The sequence below is a fragment of the Schistocerca gregaria genome, chromosome 1 (assembly GCF_023897955.1).
Source record: "Schistocerca gregaria isolate iqSchGreg1 chromosome 1, iqSchGreg1.2, whole genome shotgun sequence".
Lineage (NCBI taxonomy): Eukaryota > Metazoa > Arthropoda > Insecta > Orthoptera > Acrididae > Schistocerca > Schistocerca gregaria.
Genome location: NC_064920.1, coordinates 962,253,098 through 962,280,902, shown reverse-complemented (window position 1 = coordinate 962,280,902; position 27,805 = coordinate 962,253,098). Strand labels below are relative to the sequence as shown.

At 40.8% G+C, this 27,805-nt stretch overlaps 1 protein-coding gene across 1 annotated transcript in view; it reads right to left on the bottom strand.

The window, feature by feature from the left end:
* LOC126276364 (sodium leak channel NALCN) overlaps nt 1-27,805 on the bottom strand; it is a 361,108-nt gene that overhangs the window by 143,117 nt on the left and 190,186 nt on the right. Inside the window, exons 14-15 of the mRNA XM_049977270.1 lie at nt 19,747-19,946; nt 10,183-10,305 (exon numbers count right to left, since the gene is read on the bottom strand). Coding sequence (XP_049833227.1) covers nt 10,183-10,305; nt 19,747-19,946 — 323 coding nt within the window. The remainder of the gene's footprint in view (nt 1-10,182; nt 10,306-19,746; nt 19,947-27,805) is intronic.

Here is a 27,805-nt window from a genome sequence, read left to right as displayed (position 1 = left end):
CTGTAGTCCCTGACCTGCTTATAACATACACAATACTCACAGATCTTCTATACCAACTATGCTATTTATACACATTACATTCAAACTGTCATCTGACTCATTATTCAAGAATGTAAAGCCTATTTATTTTGAAGTTATGTAAACTTTTAATCTTGAATTTACAGTTATATTGCTGTATAATTGATAACTGCTCTTATCTTTCTTTACCAAAGTACTCAGCTCGTAATCCTGTATTTTTGAGTACTTATAATGTCCAAATGAGCTGAATAACTATAATACTGGTAGATATCTAACATATAAAATCTCTCGGATTTGTGCCATTTACATTTGATTTGGCAGAGAGAGTTGGAAAACTGCCAAGAACACTAAATAATTTTAATTAAAGATTTTTCTTTCCTGTATAACTTTCTGACATAACTTTAAAACTGAACTCTTTTCAATATTTATGTTGCTATTTGCTTAGGTTGAATTCCCTGTACTTCACAAGTTTTATTTATGACAGTGAATATGTATATGTTTGGTCTGACTGAACGCTGTGAAGCAGCAGCATTTGGTAATAACTTCTTATAAAAGAACAGTATAAATTACATTAATCTCCTACTGAGAATCCACAAGCCTTCCAGAATGTAAATACAAATGGATTGCAGAGTGTTATATGAATACTGGTTTCTTTTCAGAGAACTTTCACATAAGGTCCATGCACAAGAAATTATGGCATCATTAGTTGAAACAATGATTCTGACAGACAAATCTCTGACAGCTGCTGCTAAAAATGCGATCCCTAAGCACCTTTACCTTACCCAAGTTTACAGTAAAACTTTGAACCTTTCAGGTGATCTGAGGTATTGCCAAACAAAATTTCCTCATTCACCAAACTGCCTCTTCATACTGTTAGTGGGTAATACTCATCACCTGTATTTATTTTTCTCAACTGAATGTTCTACAATGTTCTACACTATCATTACATTGTCAAATAATACAAGAATTATTTGAGTCTCAATAATAATATTCAAAGCATTACGTTCTGTTGTTTGTCAACAGATTACAGATGTAAAGCAGAATTCTTCATACCATATAGCTGCTGAATTATGATGGACACTGCATATAAAGATAGTCATTTACTGGTCACATGTTCAGGATGAAGAAATCATAACATAATATATAACACACACAACCGTAAAAAGAGCTGCTACAAATAAACCACTGTTAAGGTTTGGTGTTCAGCATTAACAATCACGAAACTGTTTGAAGAATCGCAGGAACACAGTAATGATGTGTGGCATAACTGTATGGATCCCTGCAAGATTCCTGCTTAAAAATGCAGAACAGTTCATCAGTTGGTCTGTGGAACAACTAGGTAACAACAAGCAGGGACCCATAGTCATATCACAGAAGGCACAAAACATTTAACAACAACATACTATTTCTCTGTTATTTCTGCCACTCTCCAGGATGTTAGTGAAACCTGCTTTCAGATTAGTATGACTTTAATAGGGGCAAAGCAGGAGTAGGTTTAATAATGAATAAAAAAAATAGGAGTGCGGGTAAGCTACTACAAACAGCATAGTGAACACATTATTGTGGCCAAGATAGACATGAAGCCCACGCCTACTACAGTAGCACAAGTTTATATGCCAACTAGCTCTGCAGATTATGAAGAAATTGAAGAAATGTCTGATGAAATAAAAGAAATTATTCAGATAGTGAAGGGTGACGAAAATTTAATAATCATGGGTGACTGGAATTCAACAGTAGGAAAATGAAGAGAAGGAAACATAGTAGGCGAATATGGATTGGGGCTAAGAAATGAAAGAGGAAGCTGCCTGGTAGAATTTTGCACAGAGCATAACTTAAATCATAGCTAACACTTGGTTCAAGAATCATGAAAGAAGGTTGTATACATGGAAGAACCCTGGAGATACTAGAAGGTTTCAGATAGATTATATAATGGTAAAACAGAGATTTAGGAACAATGTTTTAAATTGCAAAACATTTCCAGGGGCAGATGTTGACTCTTACCACAATCTATTGGCCATGAACTGTAGATTAAAACTGAAGAAACTGCAGAAAGGTGGGAATTTAAGGAGATGGGACCTGGATAAACTGAAAGAACCAGAGGTTGTACAGAGTTTCAGGGAGAGCATAAAGGACCAATTGACAGGAATGGGGGAAAGCAATACAGTAGACAAAGAATGGATAGCTTTGAGGAATAAAATAGTGAAGGCAGCAGAGGATCAAGTAGGTAAAAAGACGAGGGCTAGTAGAAATCCTTGGGTAACAGAAGAGATACTGAATTTAACTAATTAATGGAAAATCTCATATAAAGATGTGAAACAATTACTAACAAAGAGATAGAGGGGCTGGACAGTACTTACCTCAGCTCAGTACAGCCGATAGAAACACAAAAAACAACCGAAAATTTAAGTTCCTAGCTTTCGGAATAAATGTTCCTTCATCAGGGAGGAGAGAGGGGAAAGAAAGGGAAGAAGGGAAAGTGGATTTAGTTACTCAAAACCCAGGTTATGAAGCAACAGGGAAAGGTTCATAACCTGGGTTGTGAGTAACTAAATCCACTTTCCCTTCTTCCCTTTCTTTCCCCTCTCTCCTCCCTGATGAAGGAACATTTATTCCGAAAGCTAGGAACTTAAATTTTCGGTTGTTTTTTGTGTTTCTATCGGCTGTACTGAGCTGAGGTAAGTACTGGCCAGCCCCTCTATCTCTTTGTTAGTAATTGAGATACTGAATTTAATTGATGAAAGGAGAAAATACAAAAATGCAGTAAGTGAAGCAGGCAAAAAGGAATAAAAACGTCTCAAAAATGAGTTCGACAGGAAATGCAAAATGGCTAAGAAGGGATGGCTAGAGGACAAATGTAAGGATGTAAAGGCTTATCTCACGAGTGGTAAGATAGATACTGCCTACAGGAAAATTAAAGAGACATTTGGAGAAAAGAGAACCACTTGCATGAATATCAAGAGCATAGATGGAAACCCAGTTCTAAGAAAAGAAGGGAAAGCAGAAAGGTGGAAGGATTATATAGAGGGTCTATATAAGGGCGATGTACATGAAGAAGAAATGGGAGACACGATACTGCGTGAAGAGTTTGACAGAGCACTGAAAGACCTGAGTCAAAACAAGGCCCCTGGAGTAGACAACATTCCATTGGAACTGCTGACAGCCTTGGGAGAGCCAGTCCTGACAAAACTCTACCATCTGGTGAGAAAGACAGGCGAAATTCCTCCAGACTTCAAGAAGAATATAATAATTCCAATCCCAAAGAAAGCAGGTGTTGAAAGATGTGAAAATTACCGAACTATCAGTTTAATAAGTCACTGCTGTAAAATACTAATGCGAATTCTTTACAGATGAATGGAAAAACTGGTAGAAGCCAACCTCGGGGAAGATCAGTCTGGATTCCGTAGAAATGTTGGAACACGTGAGGCAATACTGACCTTACGACTTGTCTTAGAAGAAAGATTAAGGAAAGGCAAACCTACATTTCTAGCATTTGTAGACTTAGAGAAAGCTTTTGACAATGTTGACTGGAATACTCTCTTTCAAATTCTGAAGGTGGCAGGGGTATAATACAGGGAGCGAAAGGCTATTTACAATTTGTACAGAAAGCAGATGGCAGTTATAAGAGTCGAGGGACATGACAGGGAAGCAGTGGTTGGGAAGGGAGTGAGACAGGGTTGTAGCCTATCCCCGATGCTATTCAATCTGTATATTGAGCAAGCAGTAAAGGAAACAAAAGAAAAGTTCGGAGTAGGTATTAAAATCCATGGAGAAGAAATAAAACCTTCGAGGTTCACTGATGACACTGTAATTCTGTCAGAGACAGCAAAGGACTTGGAAGAGCAGTTGAACGGAATGGACAGTGTCTTGAAAGGAGGATATAAGATGAACATCAACAAAAGCAAAACGAGGATAATGGATTGTAGTCGAATTAAGTCAGGTGATGCTGAGGGAAATAGATTAGGAAATGAGACACTTAAAGTAGTAAAGGAGTTTTGCTATTTGGGGAGCAAAATAACTGATGATGGTCGAAATAGAGAGAATATAAAATGTAGACTGGCAATGGCAAGGAAAGCGTTTCTGAAGAAGAGAAATTTGTTAACATCGATTATAGATATGAGTATCAGGAAGTCGTTTCTGAAAGTATTTGTATGGAGTGTAGCCATGTATGGAAGTGAAACATGGACAATAAATAGTTTAGACAAGAAGAGAATGGAAGCTTTCAAAATGTGGTGCTTCAGAAGAATGCTGAAGATTAGATGGGTAGGTCACATAACTAATGAGGAGGTATTGAATAGAATTGAGGAGAAGAGAAATTTGTGGCGCAACTTGACTAGAAGAAGGGATCAGGTGGTAGGACATATTCTGAGGCATCAAGGGATCATCAATTTAGTATTTGAGGGCAGCATGGAGGGTAAAAATCGTAGAGGGAGACCAAGAGATGAATATACTAAACAGATTCAGAAGGATGTAGGTTGCAGTAGGTACTGGGAGATGAACAAACTTGCACAGGATAGAGTAGCATGGAGAGCTGCATCAAACTAGTCTATGGACTGAGGACCAAAACAACAACGACAACAACAACATAGAAAAAGATTATTTTCGCACACTCTCATTAAAAAATCACATACTACAATTTGGAAAGATGCCAAACATCCATTTCAAAAAGTCAGGTGTAGGATAAGAAACATGTGCTGCTCAATTTATTGCTGTGGAGAGTGTAGGGGTGATGGGTACAAGCAGGGGATAGCTGCTGAGGATGAAGTATGGTGAGGATTTCGTGAGCCACGAGGCCGGTACGGTAGCCATGATAGCCTCAGCAGAACCCTGAAATGTCATCCTTTGCATGCTGGCCTGGTGACACTGCAAGTAAGTACATACGAAAATGATGAAGTACTTAGAAAGAAAATAAAACTCTAACCAAAAAAATGTGAATGTCGTGTGACTAGGTCCTTTCGTTGGGTAGATTGTTTGCCGGGTGGTGGTGACACCACTTCGGCGACTTGCGCGTCGTTGTGGATGAAATGATGATGAATAGGACAATGCAACACCCAGTCCCTGATCGGTTGGTAGGACATGTTCTGAGGCATCAAGGGATCACCAATTTAGTACTGGCGGGCAGTGTGGAGGGTAAAAATCATAGAGGGAGACCAAGAGATGAATACACTAAGCAGATTCAGAAGGATATAGGTTGCAGTAGGTACTGGGAGATGAAGAAGCTTGCACAGGATAGTGTAGCAAACTGTCAAGAATGTGTAGCTCTCACCGTGCTGAGATGTACAGTATTTTATGAAGTAATAACCATACTGCCGGTTGTACCGGTAGTAACACGATTCACGTTTCTGTCCCACTTCACATGGTGTAGACTGGGAACTGTTTGCTAGGCATGCCCGATGTGAACTGAACTGGGCACGGCCCATGCTGCCTGAGTTGTAGTTGTTCCACCGGCAGAGGTCGCGGCCGAATTCTCGCGTGCCCTCTGGTGGACGGGACTTTACTTGCGGCAACTACTGTCCATGCACCTCCCGAGATCTTTCTGGTGGCTACTGCACACCTCTTCCTTTGGGGGGTGAAGCCACTGTGATACACTGCATCGGAAGGTGCAGTAGCGATGACCTCCACATCCATTGGAAGGCTGGAGTCGGGGGGGATCTGCCAACCCTCGAGCCGGAACCTTCGAATATGGTTGGAAGTGACCCACACGAAGAGGCCCCCGTCACCCCACCACCAGAGCCCAGGACAGAACGGGCAACAAGCCGTCGAACACCGGATCCCGGTCCACTTCGGGAGGAGCAACACCCAGTGGCGGTGACGAAGGAGGACGGACGACCACAGGTGAACCAGCCTCCTGAGACACCGGGCCTGTGAAGGGGTCCGGCTCTCACCGAGGCATCTCTAACGATGGTGATGCTGGTGCTGGAGCTACTGGAGGCTTCCAAGGCTAAGAACCATCACAGTGTGGCGGAGTCACAGGTGGGAGGGGCGGAAGCGTCCCCTGAGAAAACAATACGGTTGACGGCAATGGGGAAGCCGGCGCCCGAGGATGAGTGCCCAAATGTGGACGTAGCTGATTTTGGTGACGAGGCACCTCCCCATCCCCCGCCTGCAAGGTACAGAGCCGGCAGCCATTGCGGCACAGGACCACCGCCAGTATCCAACATGGATTGCGACCAAACCCAGAATGACATACCCGGTGGAAAGCCGGGTACTACGTTTTGCGAAGACTGGCGAGGACCAGGCCAGAGGAGGTGCAGCAGAGTCCTAGGTTGGCGCCCTTGGAGGATCTCTGCGGGGCTACGTTCTCCTATTGGTGTGGTCAGGTATGCCATCAGGGAAAACGTCAATGCCTCCTCCGCAGGAAATTCATGCACACACCTTTTTCATCTGTATCTTAAATGTGCGCACCATGCGCTCGGCTTCCTCATTAGATTGTGGATGAAAGGGGGGAGAACAAACATGCCGAATACTGAAGCATCTACAAAAATCCTGGAAGGTCTGCGAAATAAACTGAGGTCCATTGTCCGATACCAGGGTGACTGGCAGACCTTCCACAGAAAAGATTTTTGCGAGTGCCTGGATTGCAACTACTGAAGTTGTTGAGGGGCTGCGAACTACATATGGGAATCGGAATTAAGCATCAATGGCAATGAGCCAAAAGTCATTGAGAAACGGGCCCGCAAAATCTATGTTAACATGTTCCCGTGCCTGGGTTGCAGGTGGCCATGAAGAGAATGCTGACCTGGGAGATGCCTGTTGACTCACACACTAGGGAACAGGCTGCCACTAAGTGCTCAATTTCTCTGTCAATACTGGGCCAGTACACATGTCTGCGAGCCAAAGTTTTATTACGGGAAACACCCCAGTGCCTCTCATGTAATAATGTGAGGACCTCCCTTCGCAAACTTGCAGGAACAACCATGTGAGGAGCTGTATTCTCGGTAGCCAGAAGGAGAACTCCTTCCAAGACTGAGAGGCAGTCTTGTAGAACAAAATAATTACGAAGAGGGTTTAAGGCTCGGCCTGGAGGTCGATGACCACCCCTGCTGAACAAGGCAAACTACTTGCTGGAGAACCGGGTCAGCTGCCGTTTCCATGGCGACTCTAGAACTAGTGATTGGGAAGCCATCAACCGCTTGGCGGGATGCCACATCCAAATGAACACACATAATCTCCTCCCGATTGAACTTAGGATCCGGGCCCACAGGAAGACGGAAAAGAGCGTCGGCATTGGCATGCTGTCCGGTAGGGCAAAAATGAATATCATAATGGTACTTAGAGAGTGGAACAAGGCCCAATGCTGCAGTCTGTGGGCAGCCCTATCCGGAATCTGCGAGGTGATGCCAAATAACGATATCAACGGCTTATGGTCAGTGATTAACTGAAACTTCGTGCCATACAAGAAAGGGTGAAACTTGGTAACAGTGTAAACAATGGCCAAAGCCTCTTTTTCCACCTGGGAGTAATGGGCCAGCGCGGGACTAAGAGTTTTAGACGCAAACGCCAGTGGCTGCCTGGCGCCATCCACGTTGCAATGGGCCAGGACCACCCCCACCCCATACTGCGAAGCACCTGCAGCCAGGACCAACGGCTTATTGGGGTCAAAAGTAGCCAAACAAGGCACTGACGTGAGGAGGCCCTTCAACGAGGTGAACGCTCGCTAGCATGCCACTGACTGATCAAAAGGAGCACTCTTGTGCAGAAGGCAGAATTTGAGAAAGAGTGTTTGCAGGTTGTGCAAGTGTTTCTTTGTGCTACGGCCTGTGACAATTATGTCATCCAGGTAATTAATACAATGAGAGATTGTCGATGTGGTGTGCTCAAGATAACACTGGAATATTGCCGGGGTACTGGATATTCCGAAGGCCAACCGCTGGTATTGGTAAAGGCCAAACAGAATGTTTGCGACCACCGGCCGTTTAGAGTCCTCATCAAGTGGTATCTGATGACAAGCCTCCGAAAGATTGATTTTCGAAAAATATTGGCCTCCCGCCATGGGCAGAGAACAATTCCTTAGAATGAGGCAAGGGACAGGTGTCCACCACCAATTGGGAATTAATGGTGGCCTTGAAATCGCCACAAAGACATAATTTTCCCAAGGGTTTCCTGACAATAACGAGGGGTGAAGCCCACTCACTACAAGAAATGGGAAGAACGACCCCGAGGGCTTGCAGCCAGTCTAGCTCTGCTTTTACCTGAGGGCGGAGAGCCAAGGGGATCTGCCTTGCACATAGAAAATGCAAGCGAGCCGACGCCTGCAATGTTAAGTGAGCTTCAAAGTCTGAAACACGCCCCAGGCCCTCCTCAAAGATATCCTTAAAGGCAGAGATCAAAGATTCCAATGATTGATAGGGAAAGTCTTCGGAGACCAACTGTATGATGTCTGCAATAGAAAAACCGAAAGGTTGAAAGGCATCCAATCCAAAAAGGTTAGCGGAGCTCGAATCACTGACAACAAGGCCGAGTGACTGATTTGTAAGTAACGTCAGTAGTGAATTGACCCAGTAAGGGAATGAACTGTTTACCATAACCGCATATACGCCGGTAAACTGGGGCCAACGGGGGCGACCTAAGGTCGGAGTAAGTTTGTGGATTCAACAAGGACACTGCCGCACCTGTATCTACTTGCAGTTGTAATCGGCGTGACCGAACTGAGACCTTGATAAAGAGTTTGCGTGCCGATGCGTCGGGAGACAGGCCCGATGAAACTTCCTGAATGTCAACGTCCATGCCCTCTGTACCTGCTTCCTTCAATTCTTTTGAGGCTGAGTGGCAAACTTTAGCAATGTGTCCTTTTTTATTACATTTGCGACAAACGGCCCAACACTGGGGACACGCTGATGATCATGATGTATATACCACGACGCAAAGGACGGTAAAAGGGGCCGACGGACAGAACTCTGTTTACGTGCCATGTGGGAGTGGCCATAATGGCTTGATTGTATCGCTCGCACGTCGTCCACCCTGGATGCAGTGGATGTGGCCGCACTAACCTGAACCGACGTGATGTCACACCACGCTTCCAACCGTTGACCTGTGGTGTGAGAGAATTCATACGATTGAGCAATTGACAGGACTTCCTCAAGGGAAGGGTCTTCCAACTGCAGGGCCGTTGCCGGACCTCCCTATCAGGGGCCGAACAAACAAAGACGTTGCGCACCGTAATGTGGCCATACGACTCTCGCGGCTGCTCCGTGACAAAATGACACTTGTGACTAAGACCATGCAGGGTAGCGGCCCACGCCCGGTAAGACTGATGGGGCTGTTTCTTGCATTGATAGAACTCGACCCTAGCTGTCACAACACGCTTGCGGTGGCGATAATATGAAGACAGCAACGAACACAATGAGTCAAAAGACGAGGACGAGGGTTCCTGCAACGGCGCTAGCTGCTGCAAAACTTGATACACAGAGGAAGATATCGAAGACAAGAAAAGAGCATGACATACCTCCGCATCGGCAACATGAAGCGCCTGGAAATGCTGCTGAAGGCGATGTTCATATGCGTCCCAATCCTCTGCTGTCTCGTCATATGGGGGAAAGGGAGGAGGGAACAGCGCTGTAGCAGATTGCGTGGAGAGCAATTGCAGAAGTACTTGTTTCATGGTTGCCATGAGCTCCGTCTGCTGCTCAACCAAAACTCGCACTAAATCCTCCATGCTGTGGATAAGCTGCGAAACCGGAACAACGCCGCAACACGCGAAAGAACGACCCTACTCGTTGCCAGTTGTGTAGCAACATGATTCACATTTCCGTCACACTTCACATAGTGTAGACCAGGAACTGTCTGCTAGGCATGTCCGATGTGAACTGAACTGGGCACGGCCCATGCTGCCTGAGCTGTTGTTGTTGTTCCGCCGGCAGAGGTCACGGCTGAATTCTCGCGTGCCCTCTGGTGGACTACTGTAGTACCCATTTGCTCAAGTTACACAATGGTAGACAAGGCACACTTGGATTGCAAGCAATGCTTGAGACATGAAGGCTTTTTCAGATGCAGGTTTAATGTATAACTTTACAATACATAACAGAAAATTTCAAAACTAAACTAAATAATTTAAATACATAAGTAGAAATTATTTTAAAGCTATAGTGGTTAGCAGTTAAACTATTTCTTAATTGTAATGCAAAAAAATTTTGTGAAAATAATGGGCTTCTAATGATCCTTACTTACTTTTTTTGGTCTAGTCTTAACTGCTTTGCACTGCTGATAGTTCCCTGTGGCTTAATTTGGCTCTTGCCTGGTACCGGTATAACTGCAGAATCTCCTAACATGAGACGCTGATTGTTTGAGTCACTGAAAAATATTTAAACTGCAGTTATGATTAATACGTATACCATATATACAATTAAAAAACTGGTAAAGTCTTACTTATCTCTCAGTTTTCACATGACACAATGATTAAGTTACATCATAGCCTTCAGACCATTTGTTCAAGTTGAAAATTGAAGAAACACAAATGTTTCAATAAGGAGGGTGTGTATGGATGTGTAAAGACAATAGTTCCCCTCATACAGCATCAGTGAATAGAATGGGAAGGGCAGAGGGAGGGGAAGAACAACACATCTGGTATAAAGTCTTCCATATCACACACACCATGTGGCAACTTGAAGAACTGCTTGGCATTTCTGACAGTTACTTGGCTTCTCCTCACACAAATCATGAACCTTGCCATAGTAGAATGGCTTGTATGGCTCAGCACTACAGGTAGCCATACTCTAAATGTAATCACTTTTGAGGGGTATCTATGATGATTGATGATGAGGCCCAGCAACCTTTTCAGTAGTTGCAGGAACAACAGTCTGTATGACTAGCTGCTCTGTCTTTGTAGCTTTAGCCAACATGGCCTCACTGTGTTGGTACTGTGACATGGCTGAAAGCAAGGGAAAACTACTGTCATTCTATTTAACATGGAAATGCAGCTCTAATGTATGGTTTAATGATGATGGCATTCTCCTGGATTAAATATTTAAGAGAGAAAGTAATTCCCCATTCTGGCTTCTGAGCACAGACTACTTACTCAGGATGATGACGTAACTAGAAAAAATACTGCAACTCAAAGTGTAGAATGTTATATCGACTATCTACCATCATGACCAGAAATGAAGCAAATTCTAATCAGAATCCTCCCCACCTCATCTGAAGTTGCAGTCCACCTCCGATTCAACCTACACAACATCCTGGCCCAACAAATATGATATTTACGAGAGTCACTCCAAAAGAAATGCACAATATTTCTTTTAAAATCCGTCTTTTATTCTACATGTTTGAAAGTTTTAGAGTGTGTAGATACATCCTTTAGGAACAATATTTTCATTTCTCCACATAATTACCATCTCTCTCAACTACCTTACACCATCTTGGAACCAGCGCCTGTATGCCCGCATGGTAAAATTCTGGACCAACCTGTTGGAGCCACTGTTTGGCAGCGTGCACAAGGGAGTCATCATCTTCAAACCTTGTTCCACGAAGAGAGTCTTTTAGTTTCCCAAAGAGATGATAGTCACATGGAACCAGGTCAGGACTGTAAGGAGGGTGTTTCAGTGTTGTCCATCCGAGTTTTGTGGTCACTTCCATGGTTTTTTGACTGGCATGTGGCTGTGCATTGTTGTGCAACAGCAAAACATCCTGCTTTTGCCAATGTAGTCGAACACAACTCAGTCGAGATTGAAATTTCTTCAGTGTCGTCACATATGCATCAGAATTTATGGTGGTTCCACTTGGCATGATGTCCACAAGCAAGAGTCCTTTGGAATCGAAAAACACCGTAGCCATAACTTTTCCAGCAGAAGGTGTGGTTTTAAATGTTTTTTCTTGGGTGAATTTGCATGATGCCAATCCATTGATTGCCTCTTTGTCTTTGGTGAAAAATGATGGAGCCATGTTTCATCACCTGTCACAATTCTTCTAAGAAATTCATCTCCCCCATTCTTGTACTGTTCGCTGTATACCGTTTTTCTTGTTTCCATGTGAGCCACTGTCAACATCCTGGGAACTCACCTTGCACAAACCTTTTTTAACGCCAACACTTTCAGTATTCTGCAAACACTTCCTTCCCCTATCCCAAGGTAGCGTGACAATTCGTTCACTGTGATGCGTCTGTCAGCAGTCACCAATTCGTTAAATCTTTGCACATTGTCTGGAGTGTGTGCAGTACGACGTCTACCGCTGTGAGGACAATCCTCAATATTGCCGTGCCCGCTTTCATCACGTAACATGCTTGCCCACCGACTAACTGTACTGCGATTGACAGCAGCATCTCCATACACCTTTTTGAACCTCTTGTGGATGTTTCCCACTATCTCATTTTCACAGCACAGGATTTCTATGACACCATGTTACTTCTGACAAACATCAAGTGTGGCAGCCATCTTGAAGACATACTGTGACGGCGCCAGTCACGGAGACAGGTTGAACTAAGTTTGAAAACAAGTGGGAAGGATGTATCTACACACTGCAAAACTTTCACACATGCAGAATGAAAACTGTCTTTTTACAAAAAAAGTGTGCATTTCTTTTGGAGCGACCCTCATACATCCACCACTTGCTGCATGGATCATGTCCCTGTGGAACAACCAGGTGCATGATTCACCCACCCTACACAGCATACTCTAATCTTGCTACAGGCTTATCCTATACTACCAGAGGAATGGCCACCTGTGAAGGCAACCATGTCATTGTTGACTCAGTTGCAATTTTTGTGGGGATGACCTCCAAGCAACTGTCCGCCATAATGAATGGCCCCTCTCAAATTGTGGCCAAGAGCTGAGTTGACCACCCTTTGGTAAAAGATGCTACTGACCACAACAAACTTGAGTTCAATGGCAGCTTCACAACCTGTGCCATCTGAGTCCTATCTCCAACACTAGGTTTTCTGAACTACATAAACTGGAGTAATACCCACAACACATCCTTTGTTCCTCCAATTCTCCTACCTTCAATCTCTGTTAACCCCTTGCAGTCACACCCTCTTCCCAAGAGTCTCCATCACCTCTGTTCTGTTGCCCATTTAAATCCATTCCCCTACATCATTATCACCATGTGTTACATAATTGAAGTCTGACATTGCCATTGTGTGTATTGCTGTACAGAGTGCACACATGTGTGCATGCCAGTACTCTAGCTCAAACGGATTAATCTAAAAGCTAGCAAAGTTTTATTCTTTCTTCTTTTGTGTGTGCCTGTTAATGACTCAATGCTTCCACTATTGGTGCACTGTTTCCTTCACTCCTAAAATATTTACAGAATGTTAAATCAGATAGGTAGCCCAGAAAATTTGAAAACAGAAATACATGTGTCAGATTTATATATATAGTGAGATTTAGTGAAGTGTGGTGGCAGGGAGAATGGGATTTCTAGTTTGGTGATTACTGGATTACCAACACTAAATAAGGGAGGTAATGCATGAGCAGGTCTAATAATTGTAGTAGTAGTAGTAGTAGTAGTAGTAGTAGTAGTAGAGGGGTTTTTGGGCGCATGACAGCAAGGTCTGCAGTGCCTGCTCAGTAACATAGTGAGATGGGTGTCAAGAAAATACTCAGAACAGTAAGATAAAACAGAGCATAAAAAGGTCTAATAATGAACAAGGAAACGGGCATGTGGGTACATTGCTGTGAACATCATAGCCAGCATAGTAAAGCCACAACCCTCAACAGCAGTACAAGTAAAAATGACTGCTAGCTCTACAAACGATGAAGAGATTGAAATACTGTATGATGAGACAAAACAAGTTATTCAGTATGTCATGAAAAATTAGAATTTAAATGTGCTGGGGGCTGATATACTACAGGAGGAGAAAAAAAGAGAAGGATAAGCAGTAGAAGACGATGGAGTGGAGAGAGGAAATTAAAAGTAAAGCCATTTGAAAGGGAAGAAATATGCACAGAGCACAATTTAATAACTGAACTGATATAACATTTTACCCTCACTGGTATCAAATATGGTGTAACACTGTGGAAGGGTACAAAGATAGATGCCTCTGAGCAAGAGTCCTTAAAATCAGATAAGATGTTAACCACTGGTGGTAAACTTAAGAAACAAATTGAAACAGAAACTTTTTATATCATTCTATAAATGCTTATACCAATATATTAATTACTAAATAAGAGTGTAATTTTTGTTGTAGACAAAGACAGTAAATAATAAGCTCTTTTAATATTATGAAACATGAAAGCTTCTAAAACATTAACGTAAATAAATAAGTTGAAAGATGACCATATGAACATTTCTCTGGGGAAGAGGGGGGCATAAAGGATTGGGAGGGGGGGGGGGGCAGGAGTGGTTAAAGTAGCATGAGACTATGTCCTTTGTTAGACAGGAGGAGGCAGAAGGTTGCCAGATGTGGAAGCTTTCGTGTGTGTGTGTGTGTGTGTGTGTGTGTGTGTGTGTGTGTGTGTGTGTGTGTTTTAGTGAGCCATAAGATGGCCAATGCAAGTGAAATGGGTACTGTGACAGGGCCCAGCAAAGTAGGACGTGAGTCGGGCTCCAGCTGATGCTGCCATCAGAGGCAATACTTCCCTTGCCATTTTCGAGATTCCATCCAGAATAATGAGCTAAGTCAGCTTGTACTGTCTAGGTTGCATGAGACTAGTCTCAAAAGTAAAGATGGGTGTCACTTGTTGCACCATATATAACAAGGGAATGCACTGCCTCATAAAACAACCCCTGTAGATTGAAAGACTTGCTGAAGAACATTTTATTAACTGACATTAATGCTCCCTTATTTCGTGTTAGTAATCCAGTAATCACCAAACTAGAAATCCCATTCTTCCTGCCACCACACTTCACTAAATGGCTTTTCCATGTTTATTGGGAATATGTAATTCAGAAAAGTTATTTGAACTAGTGACTTTTTATCTCTCTAAAACCATTATAAACCTTCTCCCAAAACATTAAGCAAGGACCAATACCAGAGCAGGTGCAGAGCTGCATGACATGACATGAGCACCCTGAAGGCATCGCAAGTAAATGAACTTTCTGATTACCCTCTAACCATGAACAGAAAGACTGAAAAACATAGACTTACCTGACTTAAATACCTTCTGCTTCATTAATTATGTTGGTGGAGCCACAAATGCTAATTACTTTCAGTAGTACTACAGCAGCAAAATTAATAATGACCTTTTTTAAAAAAATCTCATTTGTATATATATGGAACAATTGGCCAATGAATTGTGTTCAGAGCTTAGGTTGAACTGTAGTATTGGTGTTAACATAGAAATTTTTATTAATGGTGTTAACATAGAAATTCTTTACTTCCCAGTAAGTGTGTTCTGACTGAATGTGTGGGAGATTAAGGGGAAGCTAGCAGAGAGTGAAAGCGGAGAAGACCGTGACCCAATCCTTTGTCAGGGGCAAAGTATTTTTTACTATGGAGTTTACAGTGCCCAGAGCAGTGGGTGCAAGGTGAGCCAACTGGTTACTTAGCGATTGCTTTTCTGTCATCAATAACTTATGCTTTGAACATGCAGATGTCAGTACATTTATCTGACTAAATGCAGTACTAAAATGAAGTCCGACAGTTATAAAATTGTTATGACCTGGGGGAAAAAAGATTGGGACAACTAGCACTTGGCGCATTATACGACTGCAAACACTTAGTTTCAAAACCATGAAAGAAAGTTGTATTCATTTAAGATACTTGAAGACGCAGTAAGGTACTGACAGATTATGTAAGACAGAGATTTTGAAACCAGATCTTAAGCTGCAAAACACCTCCAGGAGCAGAAGTTAAAGAAATTGCAGAAATGTAGAAAATGAAGGTGATGGGGTCTGCATATGTTGAAACACACAAAGGTTGTTGACAGTTTCACAAGGACATTAAGAAACAACTAAGTTAGGTAAAATAAATACAAAGGAAAATGAATGGGCTTTGACTGGTGAAACAGTGAAGGCGTTAGAAGAACAACGAAGCAAACAGATAAGCCCAGTTAGAAATCCTTTGCCAACAAACAAGATATTGAATTTAATTAAAGGCAAGAGAAAACATAAAAACGGAGAAATGAAGCAAGTAAGAAAATGAGAGTGACAGAATGTGCAAATTGGCAAAATATGTATGACTCAAGAAGACATGGAAAACTGTAAAAGTATGCATGTCTACAGGAAAGAGAAATCAGAGAAACCTTTGAAGAAAACAGAAACAGCTATACAAACATCAAGAGCCCAGCTGGCTAGCCAGTACTGAGTAAAGAAGAGAAAGCCAAAAGGTGGAGTAAGGATACAGAATGGCTGTGTAAATATATCAAGGAAAATAACTTGAAGACAATATTATGGAGAGGAAAGAGGAAATGGGTGAAGATGAGATACAGAGAGAATTTCACATAGCACTGTTCAAAACAAGGCTTATGAAGTATACAACATTCACTTTATTATGATCCTTCAGAGGACCAACCATGAAAACACTGTATCACATTGAATGACACTTACAGGGTGTTTAAAAAATGACCGGTATATTTGAAACGGCAATAAAAACTAAACGAGTAGCGATAGAAATACACCGTTTGTTGCAATATGCTTGGGACAACAGTACATTTTCAGGCGGACAAACTTTCGAAATTACAGTAGTTACAATTTTCAACAACAGATGGCGCTTCAAGTAATGTGAAAGATATAGAAGACAACGCAGTCTGTGGGTGCCCCATTCTGTACGTCATCTTTCTGCTGTAAGCATGTGCTGTTCACAACGTGGAAGTATGCTGTGGACAACATGGTTTATTCCTTAGAACAGAGGATTTTTCTGGTGTTGGAATTCCACCGCCTAGAACACAGTGTTGTTGCAACAAGACAAAGTTTTCAATGGAGGTTTAATGTAAGCAAAGGACCGAAAAGCGATACAATAAAGGATCTGTTTGAAAAATTTCAATGGACTGGGAACGTGACGGATGAACATGCTGGAAAGGTAGGGCGACCACGTATGGCAACCACAGAGGGCGACGCGCAGCTAGTGCAGCAGGTGATCCAACAGCGGCCTCGGGTTTCCGTTCGCCGTGTTGCAGCTGCAGTCCAAATGACGCCAATGACCACATATCGTCTCATGCGCCAGAGTTTACACCTTTATCCATACAAAATTCAAATGCGGCAACCCCTCAGCGCCGCTACCATTGCTGCACGAGAGACATTCGCTAACGATATAGTGCAGAGTACTGATGACGGCGATATGTATGTGGGCACCATTTGGTTTATTGACGAAGCTTATTTTTACCTGGACGGCTTCGTCAATAAACAGAACTGGCGCATATGGGGAACCAAAAAGCCCCATGTTGCAGTCCCATCGTCCCTGCATCCTCAAAAAGTACTGGTCTGGGCCGCCATTTCTTCCAAAGGAATCATTGTCCCATTTTTCAGATCCGAAACGATTACTGCATCACGCTATCTGAACATTCTTCATGAATTTGTGGCGGTACAAATTGCCTTAGACGACACTGTGAACACCTCATGGTTTATGCAAGATGGTGCCCGGCCACATCGCACAGCCGACGTCTTTAATTTCCTGAATGAATATTTTGATGATCATGTGATTGCTTTGGGCTATCCGAAACATACAGGAGGCGGTGTGGATTGGCCTCCCAATTCGCCAGACATGAACCCCTGTGACTTCTTTCTGTGGGAACACTTGAAAGACTAGGTGTACCTCCAGAATCAATTGAACAGCTGAAGCAGTACATCTCATCTGCATGTGAAGCCATTCCGCCAGACACGTTGTCAAAGGTTTCGGGTAATTTCATTCAGAGACTACGCCATATTATTGCTACGCATGATGGATATGTGGAAAATATCGTACTATAGAGTTTCCCAGACTGCAGCGCCATCTGTTGTTGACAATTGTAACTACTGTAATTTCGAAAGTTTGTCTGCCTGAAAATGTACTATTGTCCCAAGCATATTGCAACAAACGGTGTATTTCTATTGCTGCTCGTTTAGTTTGTATTGCCGTTTCAAATATACCAGTCATTTTTGAAACACACTGTACATGAGATGGCAAAATATCCTGAGACTTCAGGAAGATGACAGTAATAACAATACCAAAGGAAGCAAATACTTACATATGTATTACTGAACCATTGGTTTGATAAGTCTCAGTTGTAGCATATTAACACAAATTATTTACAGAATAATGAAAGACTACTAGAAGTTGATGTTGGAGAAGATCAGTTTGGGTTCCAGATAAAGACTGGAACATATCAGACAATACTGACCCTACAACTTGTCTAAGAAGACTGATTGAAGAGACATAAAAACACATTTATATAAAACACTTTATAGTGTTTGTAGATTATGAGAAATCTTTTGGCAATGTTGACTGGAAAACACTCATTGCAGTTCTAAAGTTATCAGTGATGACATATTGGGAGTAAAAGGCTCTCTACAACTTGTATAGAAACCAGATGGATATTATAGGAGTTGAGGGGTATGAAAAGGAGGTAGTGATGCCCCGAATTGTTATCTGTCTGTACACAGTGCAAACAAAAAGAAAACCAAGAAAGAGTTTGGAAAAGGAATTATAGTTCAGGGAGAAAAAAAATGAAGACTTTAAAGTTTTCTGGTAACATGGTAATTCTAACATGGACAGCAAAGGACTTGGATGATCAGCTAAATGGAAAAGAGATTATAAGTTGAATACCAGTAAAAGCACAACAAAGGGTAATTCAGTTGATGTTGAAGGAATTAGATTAGGAAATGAGATTCTGAAAGTAGCAGATGAGTTTTGGCATTTGTGTGGGAAAAAGTAACTGATGATGGTAGCAGTAAAGAGGATATGAAATGTAGACTGACAACAGCAACTAAAGCACTTCTGAGATGTTTGGAGTACAGCCATATATGGTGGAGAAACGCAAATGATAAACAATATAAACACAAAGAATACTATAGAAGAATGCTAAAGAGTAGGCAGAAAGATTGTAAAACTAATGTGGAGGCACTGTACTGAATCAGGGAGAAAAGAAATATATGTCCCAGCTTAAGTAAAAGAAGAGATAGGTAGAGACGACACATATTGAGCCATTGGGGAATAGTCAATTTGATAATGGAGGGATGTTTGGGGGAACATATTATAGAGAGAGACCAAGGCTTGAATGTAGTAAGCTGGTTCAAATGGTTGTAGGTTGCAGTAGTTACACAGAGATAAAGTAACTTGAATAGGATAGACCAGAGTGGGGAGCTGCATTAAATCAGTCTTCAGATTTCACGCTCATCACCAGCTTTAAAGCGATCAGAATGATGCTTAAACACCATTTTGCTGCATGATTTCTTGCCACATTTGCATTATTTTATATAATTTCTATAGAGGTCAACTGTCAGACTTTATTCTCAGTTACACTCACTGTATCTGTTTGTGGCTTTGTCTGTTAACTTTAACGCTAAGCTGAACCTCTTCCATTTTTTTAATGTTGTGATAGTTAGTGCTTTCATTTAATATGACATTCTAAGCAATACCTAAATTCCTGTGGAGTTTTGTGAAACCAGAATAACATTTTGGTCTATTTCAAAACTTTGTCAGTGTTTTGGAAGACACAACACCGATTGATAACACATACAGTATTATTAAGAATAACAGGGGAAAATAATACTCACCAGCAGTGAATAGAAGTGAAAGAAATCTAATGGAAAATATGTAGACACTATTATGTAATACACTATCAGTTGAGTGAAAAATTCATATGTTGCAAGAGCTTTGATGTTTTTCCTGGAAAGGTCAAAATATAATATCAGCACTCTGCGTATGATACAATTAAAACTTACTTTATTATTCGTGTTACTGCTGATTTTCTCAGTCTTGTATCAATGCTGCGTACTTTTGGAAAAGTTGTCAGTGTTCTTAATGGCTTCTGTTTACGATATCCTATCTGATGTGGGTCAAATATTTCATTTACTTTTTTCCCTCCTTCTGTTTCTTCATCTTCCACTTCATAGACAAACTGCCTCATAAAACTTTCTCTCACCTGTAACATACAGATATGGTAACCATACACAGTAAAACAATTTAAGCAAAAGCTTTATTGGTAGGTAGGTTATTGAAGAAAAGCAGCTGCTAATATACATGCATATAAAGTACACCATAAAGTATAATGTATGTCAAATGGTACATATCCATCTACATCCACAACCAACCCTGCAAACCACTGTGAAGTGCTTAGTAGGTGGTACTATTAGGGTATCTTCGATTCCATATGAGCACAGATTGTGGGAAGAATGGCCTGCTTAAATGCCTCTGGGTTTGTTGCAATTAGTTTAATTTTATCTTCGCAGTTTCTACAGAAGCAATACACATGGTGCTGTAATATAAGCCCAAATTTCTCATCTAATACTGGTTCTTGAAACTCAGTAAGTGGTCTTTTGTGGGATAGGTGTTTATCTTCTACCACTCCAGGTTTGCAACATTTTCATGATCCTCTCCTGTAAGTCAAACAACCTGTGACCAATCTTCTCAGAAATTTGTCAAGTTCACAAAGGGGCTGATTCTGGCCAGTAAATTCATTCAGAATGGAAATTCCCACTACAGTTGATGGATGGGTGGTTTGAGTCTTATCTAACTAACAGGAAAAAAAGGCTGTAGTTGCGAAATACCTGTGCAGTAAGCAGTCAGTCTTCACATGATTGGGAATTAATTACATGTGGTGTTTCTCAAGAGTCCATGTTGGGTCCATTACTTTTTCTTGTGTAAATTAATGACCTCTTTCCTGTTACATTGCCAGATGCTAAGTTTGTTTTGTTTGCAGATGATACAAACATTGCAATAAGTAGTAAGTCAAGTACAGATTTAGACATCGCTGCTAATTAAATTTTCAATGACATTAATAAATGGTTTAAAGCTATTTCATTGTCATTAAACTTTGAAAAGATCCACTGTATACAGTTCAGAACCTGTAAGAGGTTTCCTTCCATCTTTTGTCTAACATATGAAGACATGTAGACTGAAGAGGCTGACAGTGTTAAATTTCTGGGATTACAACTCGATAATAAATTCTGTTGGGAAGGGCATGCCACAGAATTGCTTAAGTGCCTAGACAGGTCTGTATTTGCAGTGAGAATAACGTCAGATGTAGGAGATATAAATATAAAAAAAAAACTTGCATACTTTGCCTACTTTCATTCTATTATGTCATATGGGATCATATTCTGGGGTAACTCATCTAACCAAGCAAAAGTTTTTAGCCTGCAAAAGCATGTAATAAGAATCATTTTTGGTGTAAATTTAAGAACACCACATAGAAACCTGTTCAAGGAACTTTGTATTCTAGCCACTGCTTCTCAGTATATTTATTCCTTAATGAAATTTGTTGCAAGTAATATATCTCTATTTCCAACCAGTAGCTCAATACGTAGCATCAATACTAAGGATAAGAACAATGTACGTAAAGACTTAAAATCACTTACCTCAGTCCAAAAAGGAGTCCAATATTCAGGAACACACAATTTTGATAACATTAAAATCTTGGTTTCAGATAAAGCACATATTAAACAGAGTTTGAAAGGCTTTTTGATAGGCAAGTGCTTCCACTCTATAGATGAATTTCTTAACAGAGACTGTTAGACCAGCTTAAGTAAAACTGTCTGTTAGATTTCAGTTTTGACAGAATTTGGTCACAACATTAAGATTAGGTATTTTGGGCATGATTAATTTATTAATAGTGCTTAACAACGTTTCATTCTCACAGTGTACTTATTTGTAAATATTAGCAGTTCCAGTTTAATGTAATATACACACATATTTTGACAATGTCCTGACAAGTGATCAGGGTAGTGAGTGTTATATTCAAATGTTTTACGTTTTTTATGTTATACTTTCTGACATGTTCCACACCCACGAGAATCGACTCATTTTTTGTGTGTATGGAATGAAAACTGAATCTGATATAATCTAATCTCTATGTGTCTCTACTACCTGAACTGGGTTATGAACTTCCTGAAGTTAAGTGCTGGCCAGCCCATCTCTCTCTTTGGGTACATACTCTTTGGTTAAACCTAATCTGGTAGAACAACAACATTATGAAAAGGACAGACCACTACTCACCACATAGAGGAGGCATTGAGCCCAAGGCCCTATGAAAAGACTGCTAAACTTTTAAGCTTTTGGACAAAATTGTCCTCCTTTGGAAATAGAAAACGTACATACACAGTCACACAAGCACAACAAACACATACATGGCTACTGTCTCCAGTTGCTGTAGCCCGACTGTGGAATGTGACTGTCTGATGTGAGCAGCAACCTGGGGTGGGTGGTGGAGTAAGGAGGCGGTGTGGGGACGGATAATGGGATAGGTGTGGGGAAAGATGATGTGCTGCCTGGGAGTGTGTGCAGGGACGTCATGGGAACAGGATATGGCTGCTAGTTAGTTAGTTCCACAGATTACCTCAACAATTCTTTTATCAAGATGACGTGGAAAAAATCAGTTTTTAGGAAATGTATACGTGATTAGTGTTAACATTAATTATCACATTATTTTTTTAGTCATGCTTACACAACTGCCACTGCTTGGTGAGTAGTCATTTTATCTGTTCAATTACATTACATTTTCAAATTTGATTATTTCTGTAGAAATGATTTTCAGTTAGTTTTAAAATTTGCTTCACTATCTGTCAGACGTTTTAAGTTATCAAGCAAATGATCAAAACTTTTTGTTGGTGCATTCTGAACTTCTTTCTAAGCCACTAACAGCTCTAACAATGGGTAACAAAGATCGTCTTTCCCTATAGTGTTGTAGGTATGTACATCACTGCTCTTTTCAACCTGTGATGGATTATTTATGATGAATTTCATTGGCGAATACATGTATTGCGATGGTGCAGTTATCTACGTACATGATGTCCTTGAAGGAACAGCACATAATTTCTTACTGCTTGCTTTTGTGCAATCAATACTTTCTTTCTAAGTGATGAGTTATCCCAGAAAATTAATCTGTATCCATTGGAAATACAAAAAAATATGTCAGGATGCTAATACATTTGTTTCCATGGCTACCAATTGTATGAAGAGCACACATAGCTGAACTTCAGTGTTTGAGAAGCTCAGTAATACACTTTTCTAGTTCATGTTTTCATCAATATGCACGCTAAAAAACTTGGAACATTCTGCCCTATTAACTGACTACTGTTCTTGTCCTACATTAGTTGTTGCTACATCTCTCTTTCAAATTCTAAAGGTGGCAGGGGTAAAATACAGGGAGCGAAAGGCTATTTACAATTTGTACAGAAACCAGATGGCAGTTATAAGAGTTGAGGGACATGAAAGGGAACCAGTGGTTGGGAAGGGAGTAGGACAGGGTTGTAGCCTCTCCCCGATGTTATTCAATCTGTATATTGAGCAAGCAGTAAAGGAAACAAAAGAAAAATTTGGAGTAGGTATTAAAATCCATGGAGAAGAAATAAAAACTTTGAGGTTCGCCGATGACATTGTAATTCTGTCAGAGACAGCAAAGGACTTGGAAGAGCAGTTGAATGGAATGGACAGTGGCTTGAAAGGAGGGTATAAGATGAACATCAACAAAAGCATAACGAGGATAATGGAATGTAGTCGAATTAAGTCGGGTGATGCTGAGGGAATTAGATTAGGAAATGAGACACTTAAAGTAGTAAAGGAGTTTTGCTATTTGGGCAGCAAAATAACTGATGATGGTCGAAGTAGAGAGGATATAAAGTGTAGAGTGGCAACGGCAAGGAAAGCGTTTCTGAAGAAGAGAAATATGTTAACATCGAGTATAGATTTAAATGTCAGGAAGTCATTCCTTTAAGTACTTGTATGGAGTGTAGCCATGTATGGAAGTGAAACATGGACAATAAATAGTTTGGACAAAAAGAGAATAGAAGCTTCCAAAATGTGGTGCTACAGAAGAATGCTGAAGATTAGATGGGTAGATCACGTAACTAATGAGGAGGTATTGAATAGGATTGGGGAGAAGAGAAGTTTGTGGCACAACTTGACTAGAAGAAGGGATCAGTTGGTAGGACATGTCCTGAGGCATCAAGGGATCACAAATTTAGCATTGGAGGGCAGCGTGGAAGGTAAAAATCGTAGAGGGAGACCAAGAGATGAATACGCTAAGCAGATTGAGAAGGATGTAGGTTGCAGTAGGTACTGGGAGATGAAGGAGCTTGCACAGGATAGATTAGCATGGAGAGCTGCATCAAACCAGTCTCGGGACTGAAGACCACAACAACAACAACATGTCTCTGTTTGTTGTACAAAACTGAATCAAGTTTAGAGAGAGTCCATTTTCACAGAACCACTTAATAAGTCTTTCAAAAATATCATTTACCAACACTTCAGTTGCTTTTCCGCTAATATGATTTATCATAGCACTAGTATCATCTGCAAAAAGTACCAATATTACTTGTTGACTGTTAAGTGAAATGTCATTCACATGTATAAGGGAACAGGAGTCGACACCCTTTGCGATTTTTTATGTTGCCCATTCACTTAAGTCTTTTATCTTTTCAACATTGTCTGAATTATTAAGCAATTTTTCCATCCATTTGTTAAACACTATTCAAACCAGTTATGTGTAAAGCTGTCAATTCCATAAAACTTAATTTTTTCTAGAAGAGTATTAAGATCTACACAATCAAATGCTTAGGAAAGATCAAAAACAATACCAACTGGTGATACACTATTATTTAAGGTTTGTATTATTTGATGAATGAATCAATACGCTTCTCAGTGAAGCAAACTTTTGGGAATTCAAACTGCAATATGCTAAGGAAAATGTTTCTGCTTATGTGTGTGACTACTTTTCCGAATATTTTGAAAAAAGATATCAGCAAATAAATTTTATGATACTTGTTTAAGTCTGTGTTGTTATCTTTCTTATGAAGTGGTTTAATAACTTCATACTGTATTTTAACCTGCCTGTGCCAGAGATGCATTACATACATCACTAATGAAATTACTTATTAAGTTGGAGAAACTTTTCAGAATTCTGTTTGAAATTCCATCAGCCCCACATAGGCTGTTGCTTTTTTGGAATTTTCATAATTGTATTACTTTCAGTGAAGGACATTGGTGCTACTTCTAGTTGCTTAAAGTTTTGTGGAATGTCATTTTTAATACAAGGGTGGTTTGAAAAGTTCTCAGAATCACCACGAGAGGACAGCACTAGCACAACGAGTTGTTCACCTGATATTCATTGGATTATTGACTGTAAACACGTGCCACGTCAATGCTCTTGGAAGAGAGCTATGGCGGTGACATCACTCAGTTGTTGTTCCCACATAGTGATTTACAGAGATGGAAAAAAATGGAGATTCAAGCAGAGATTAAGTACTTTGTAAAGAAAGGTATAAAAGCAAAGGATATTCATACTGATTTATAAAATACAATGGGGGACTCTGCACTGTTGCAATTGGGAAAATGAATTTAAATTTGATCGAGAGAGCTTAGATGATGATCTGCACAGTGGTCAGCCAAGATGTCTCACTGCTCCATAAATCGTTGCAAAAGTGCACAAAATGGTCATGGAGGATCACTGATTGAAAGTACGCGAAATTGATCATGTTTGCCAGATGTAATCTAAATGGGTATATCACATTTTAACTGAAGAATTAGAAATGAAAAAAAAAAATCTGCAAGACGAGTGCCATTACTCTTGACGCTGGATCAAAAACACATGAGAATGGGCATATCAGAACAATGTTTGGCCCATTTTAGGAGAAACAAACAAGATTTTTTGCACTGGTTTGTGACCACAGATGAAACTTAGGTGCACTACTATACCCCAGAGACAAAACAACAGCGAAAGTCGTAGAAAGTTGTTGATTCTCTGCCACCAAAGAAAGCAAAGACAATTCCTTTGGTGAGAAAGGTCATGGTATCAGTGTTCTGGGATGCAAAGGGAATTCTGTTTGTGGATTATCTCCCCACTGGGCAAACAATTACTGGAGAATACTATGTTAACCTCCTGGACAAATTGCAGCACAAGATACGTGAAAAAAGGCCAGGTTTAGCAAGGAAGAAAGTCATCTTCCATCAAGACAATGCACACCTGCACACGTGCCGTCATTATGGCAAAATTACACGAACTAGCTTATGAATTGTTGCCACACCTGCCTTATTCATCTAACATGGCTCTGTCAGACTTCCATCTCTTCCCAAAACTGAAAATTTTTCTTGGTGGATAAAGATTCACTTCAAATGAAGAATTAATAATCAGAGTTGACAACTATTTTGCAGGCCTGGAGGAAACTCATTTTCGAGATGGGATTAAGGCACTGGAACATTGTTGGACCAAGTGCATTAATCTACAAGGACACTACATTGGAAAATAAAAAAAAGTTTCAGTGATGTAAGTACTTTTTTTCTGTTCCATTCCAAGAACTTTTCCAACCACCCTCATATATTTCTTTGCTTCTGCAACTGTAGCATTTAATCCTACATTTGCTGCTACATTTAGAAAGTGACTGTTAAAAGTACTTTCAACTTGTGAATTATCAGTCACAACATTGTCATTTAGTTTAAATGTTATGGCATCTTGTACACTGACTGGCTGTCCTACCTCCTGTTTTGCTATGTCTTATATAGTTTTAATCTTGTTATTGGCATTATTTATTTCTGCCAGGACAGACATATTTATGGGCATTTCATTGACTTTTCTAAAATACTATAATATTTTCTGTAGTACACAAGTAATGTCAGCTCTAGATTTATTCTGGCTTTTACATAAACTTGCCTCTCCTCTTATATATGGATTAAATTCCCTTAGTTATTCCTTGGCTTACTTGTATTATTATTATTAAGCTTCTGGATAATTTATCAGGAAAACAACTTTCAAATATCCCCACATATTTACTGTGCTAGGTGTGTGTGTGTGTGTGTGTGTGTGTGTGTGTGTGTGTGTGTGTGTGTGTGTGAGGGGAGTGGGGGGGGGGGGGGAGGAAAGAGAGAGGGGAGAAGCACTGAATGGAGAAAGAATAAAAGTGCATTGCTGTGCATAAGGCTGTTGTGTGAGCAAGGAATGAGATAGGTATGTGGGGAACAGGGACTAGCTAAGGTTAAGGCCATGGGGGTTTCCGGAACAAACAATATGTTGTAGGGATGGGTTCCACCTGTGCAGTTAAGAGCTGGTGCTGATGGGAAGACTCCAGATGGCACAGCCTTTGAAGGAAACCATTCAAGACTAGCACCTTCCCCATCCCTACTCTGTTATTCCTCCCATTCCCTGCACCATGCCATGCCCCTAACCCCTACCAACCACACTAGTCTGCTTGGAGTGGGAGCAGAAAAGGGGATAAGTAGGTGGGGAATGGGGAGTACTGAAGGTTGTGGGGATGAAGGCTAACTTGTAGGCACAGTTACCACCCATGCAGCTGGTTTCTAGGAAGGACCACACACTTGCTGAACATGCTGCCCAACTTGATGTGCTTCACTTCAATGACTTCTTCACATCTGCGTCATGTCATCTGAATCCTTCCTATATTTAGTTCCTTCCTTCTGTATCAACTTCTCTGCTGATCCCCTTCAGGGTTTCTCTCCTGCACAATTTTCATCTTTTTTCTTTTTACTCTACCTTGATTAATTTGATGTTTCAGTCTTCCTTTATTCTGGCTTGGATTTCTACTGGTATTAATATGAAAGGGGTTATCGTAGTTACTCGAATCTAAGCCGCACTTTTTTTCCGGTTTTTGTAATCCAAAAAACCGCCTGCGGCTTAGAATTGAGTGTAAAGCAAGCGGAAGTTCTGAAAAATATTGGTAGGTGCTGCCACAACTAACTTCTGCTGTCGAATATATGTAGCACTACACAAGCATGCTTTGTAGGCACAAAGATAAATACTGGTGCCAAAACCACTGCGTCAGTAAATAAATTTAA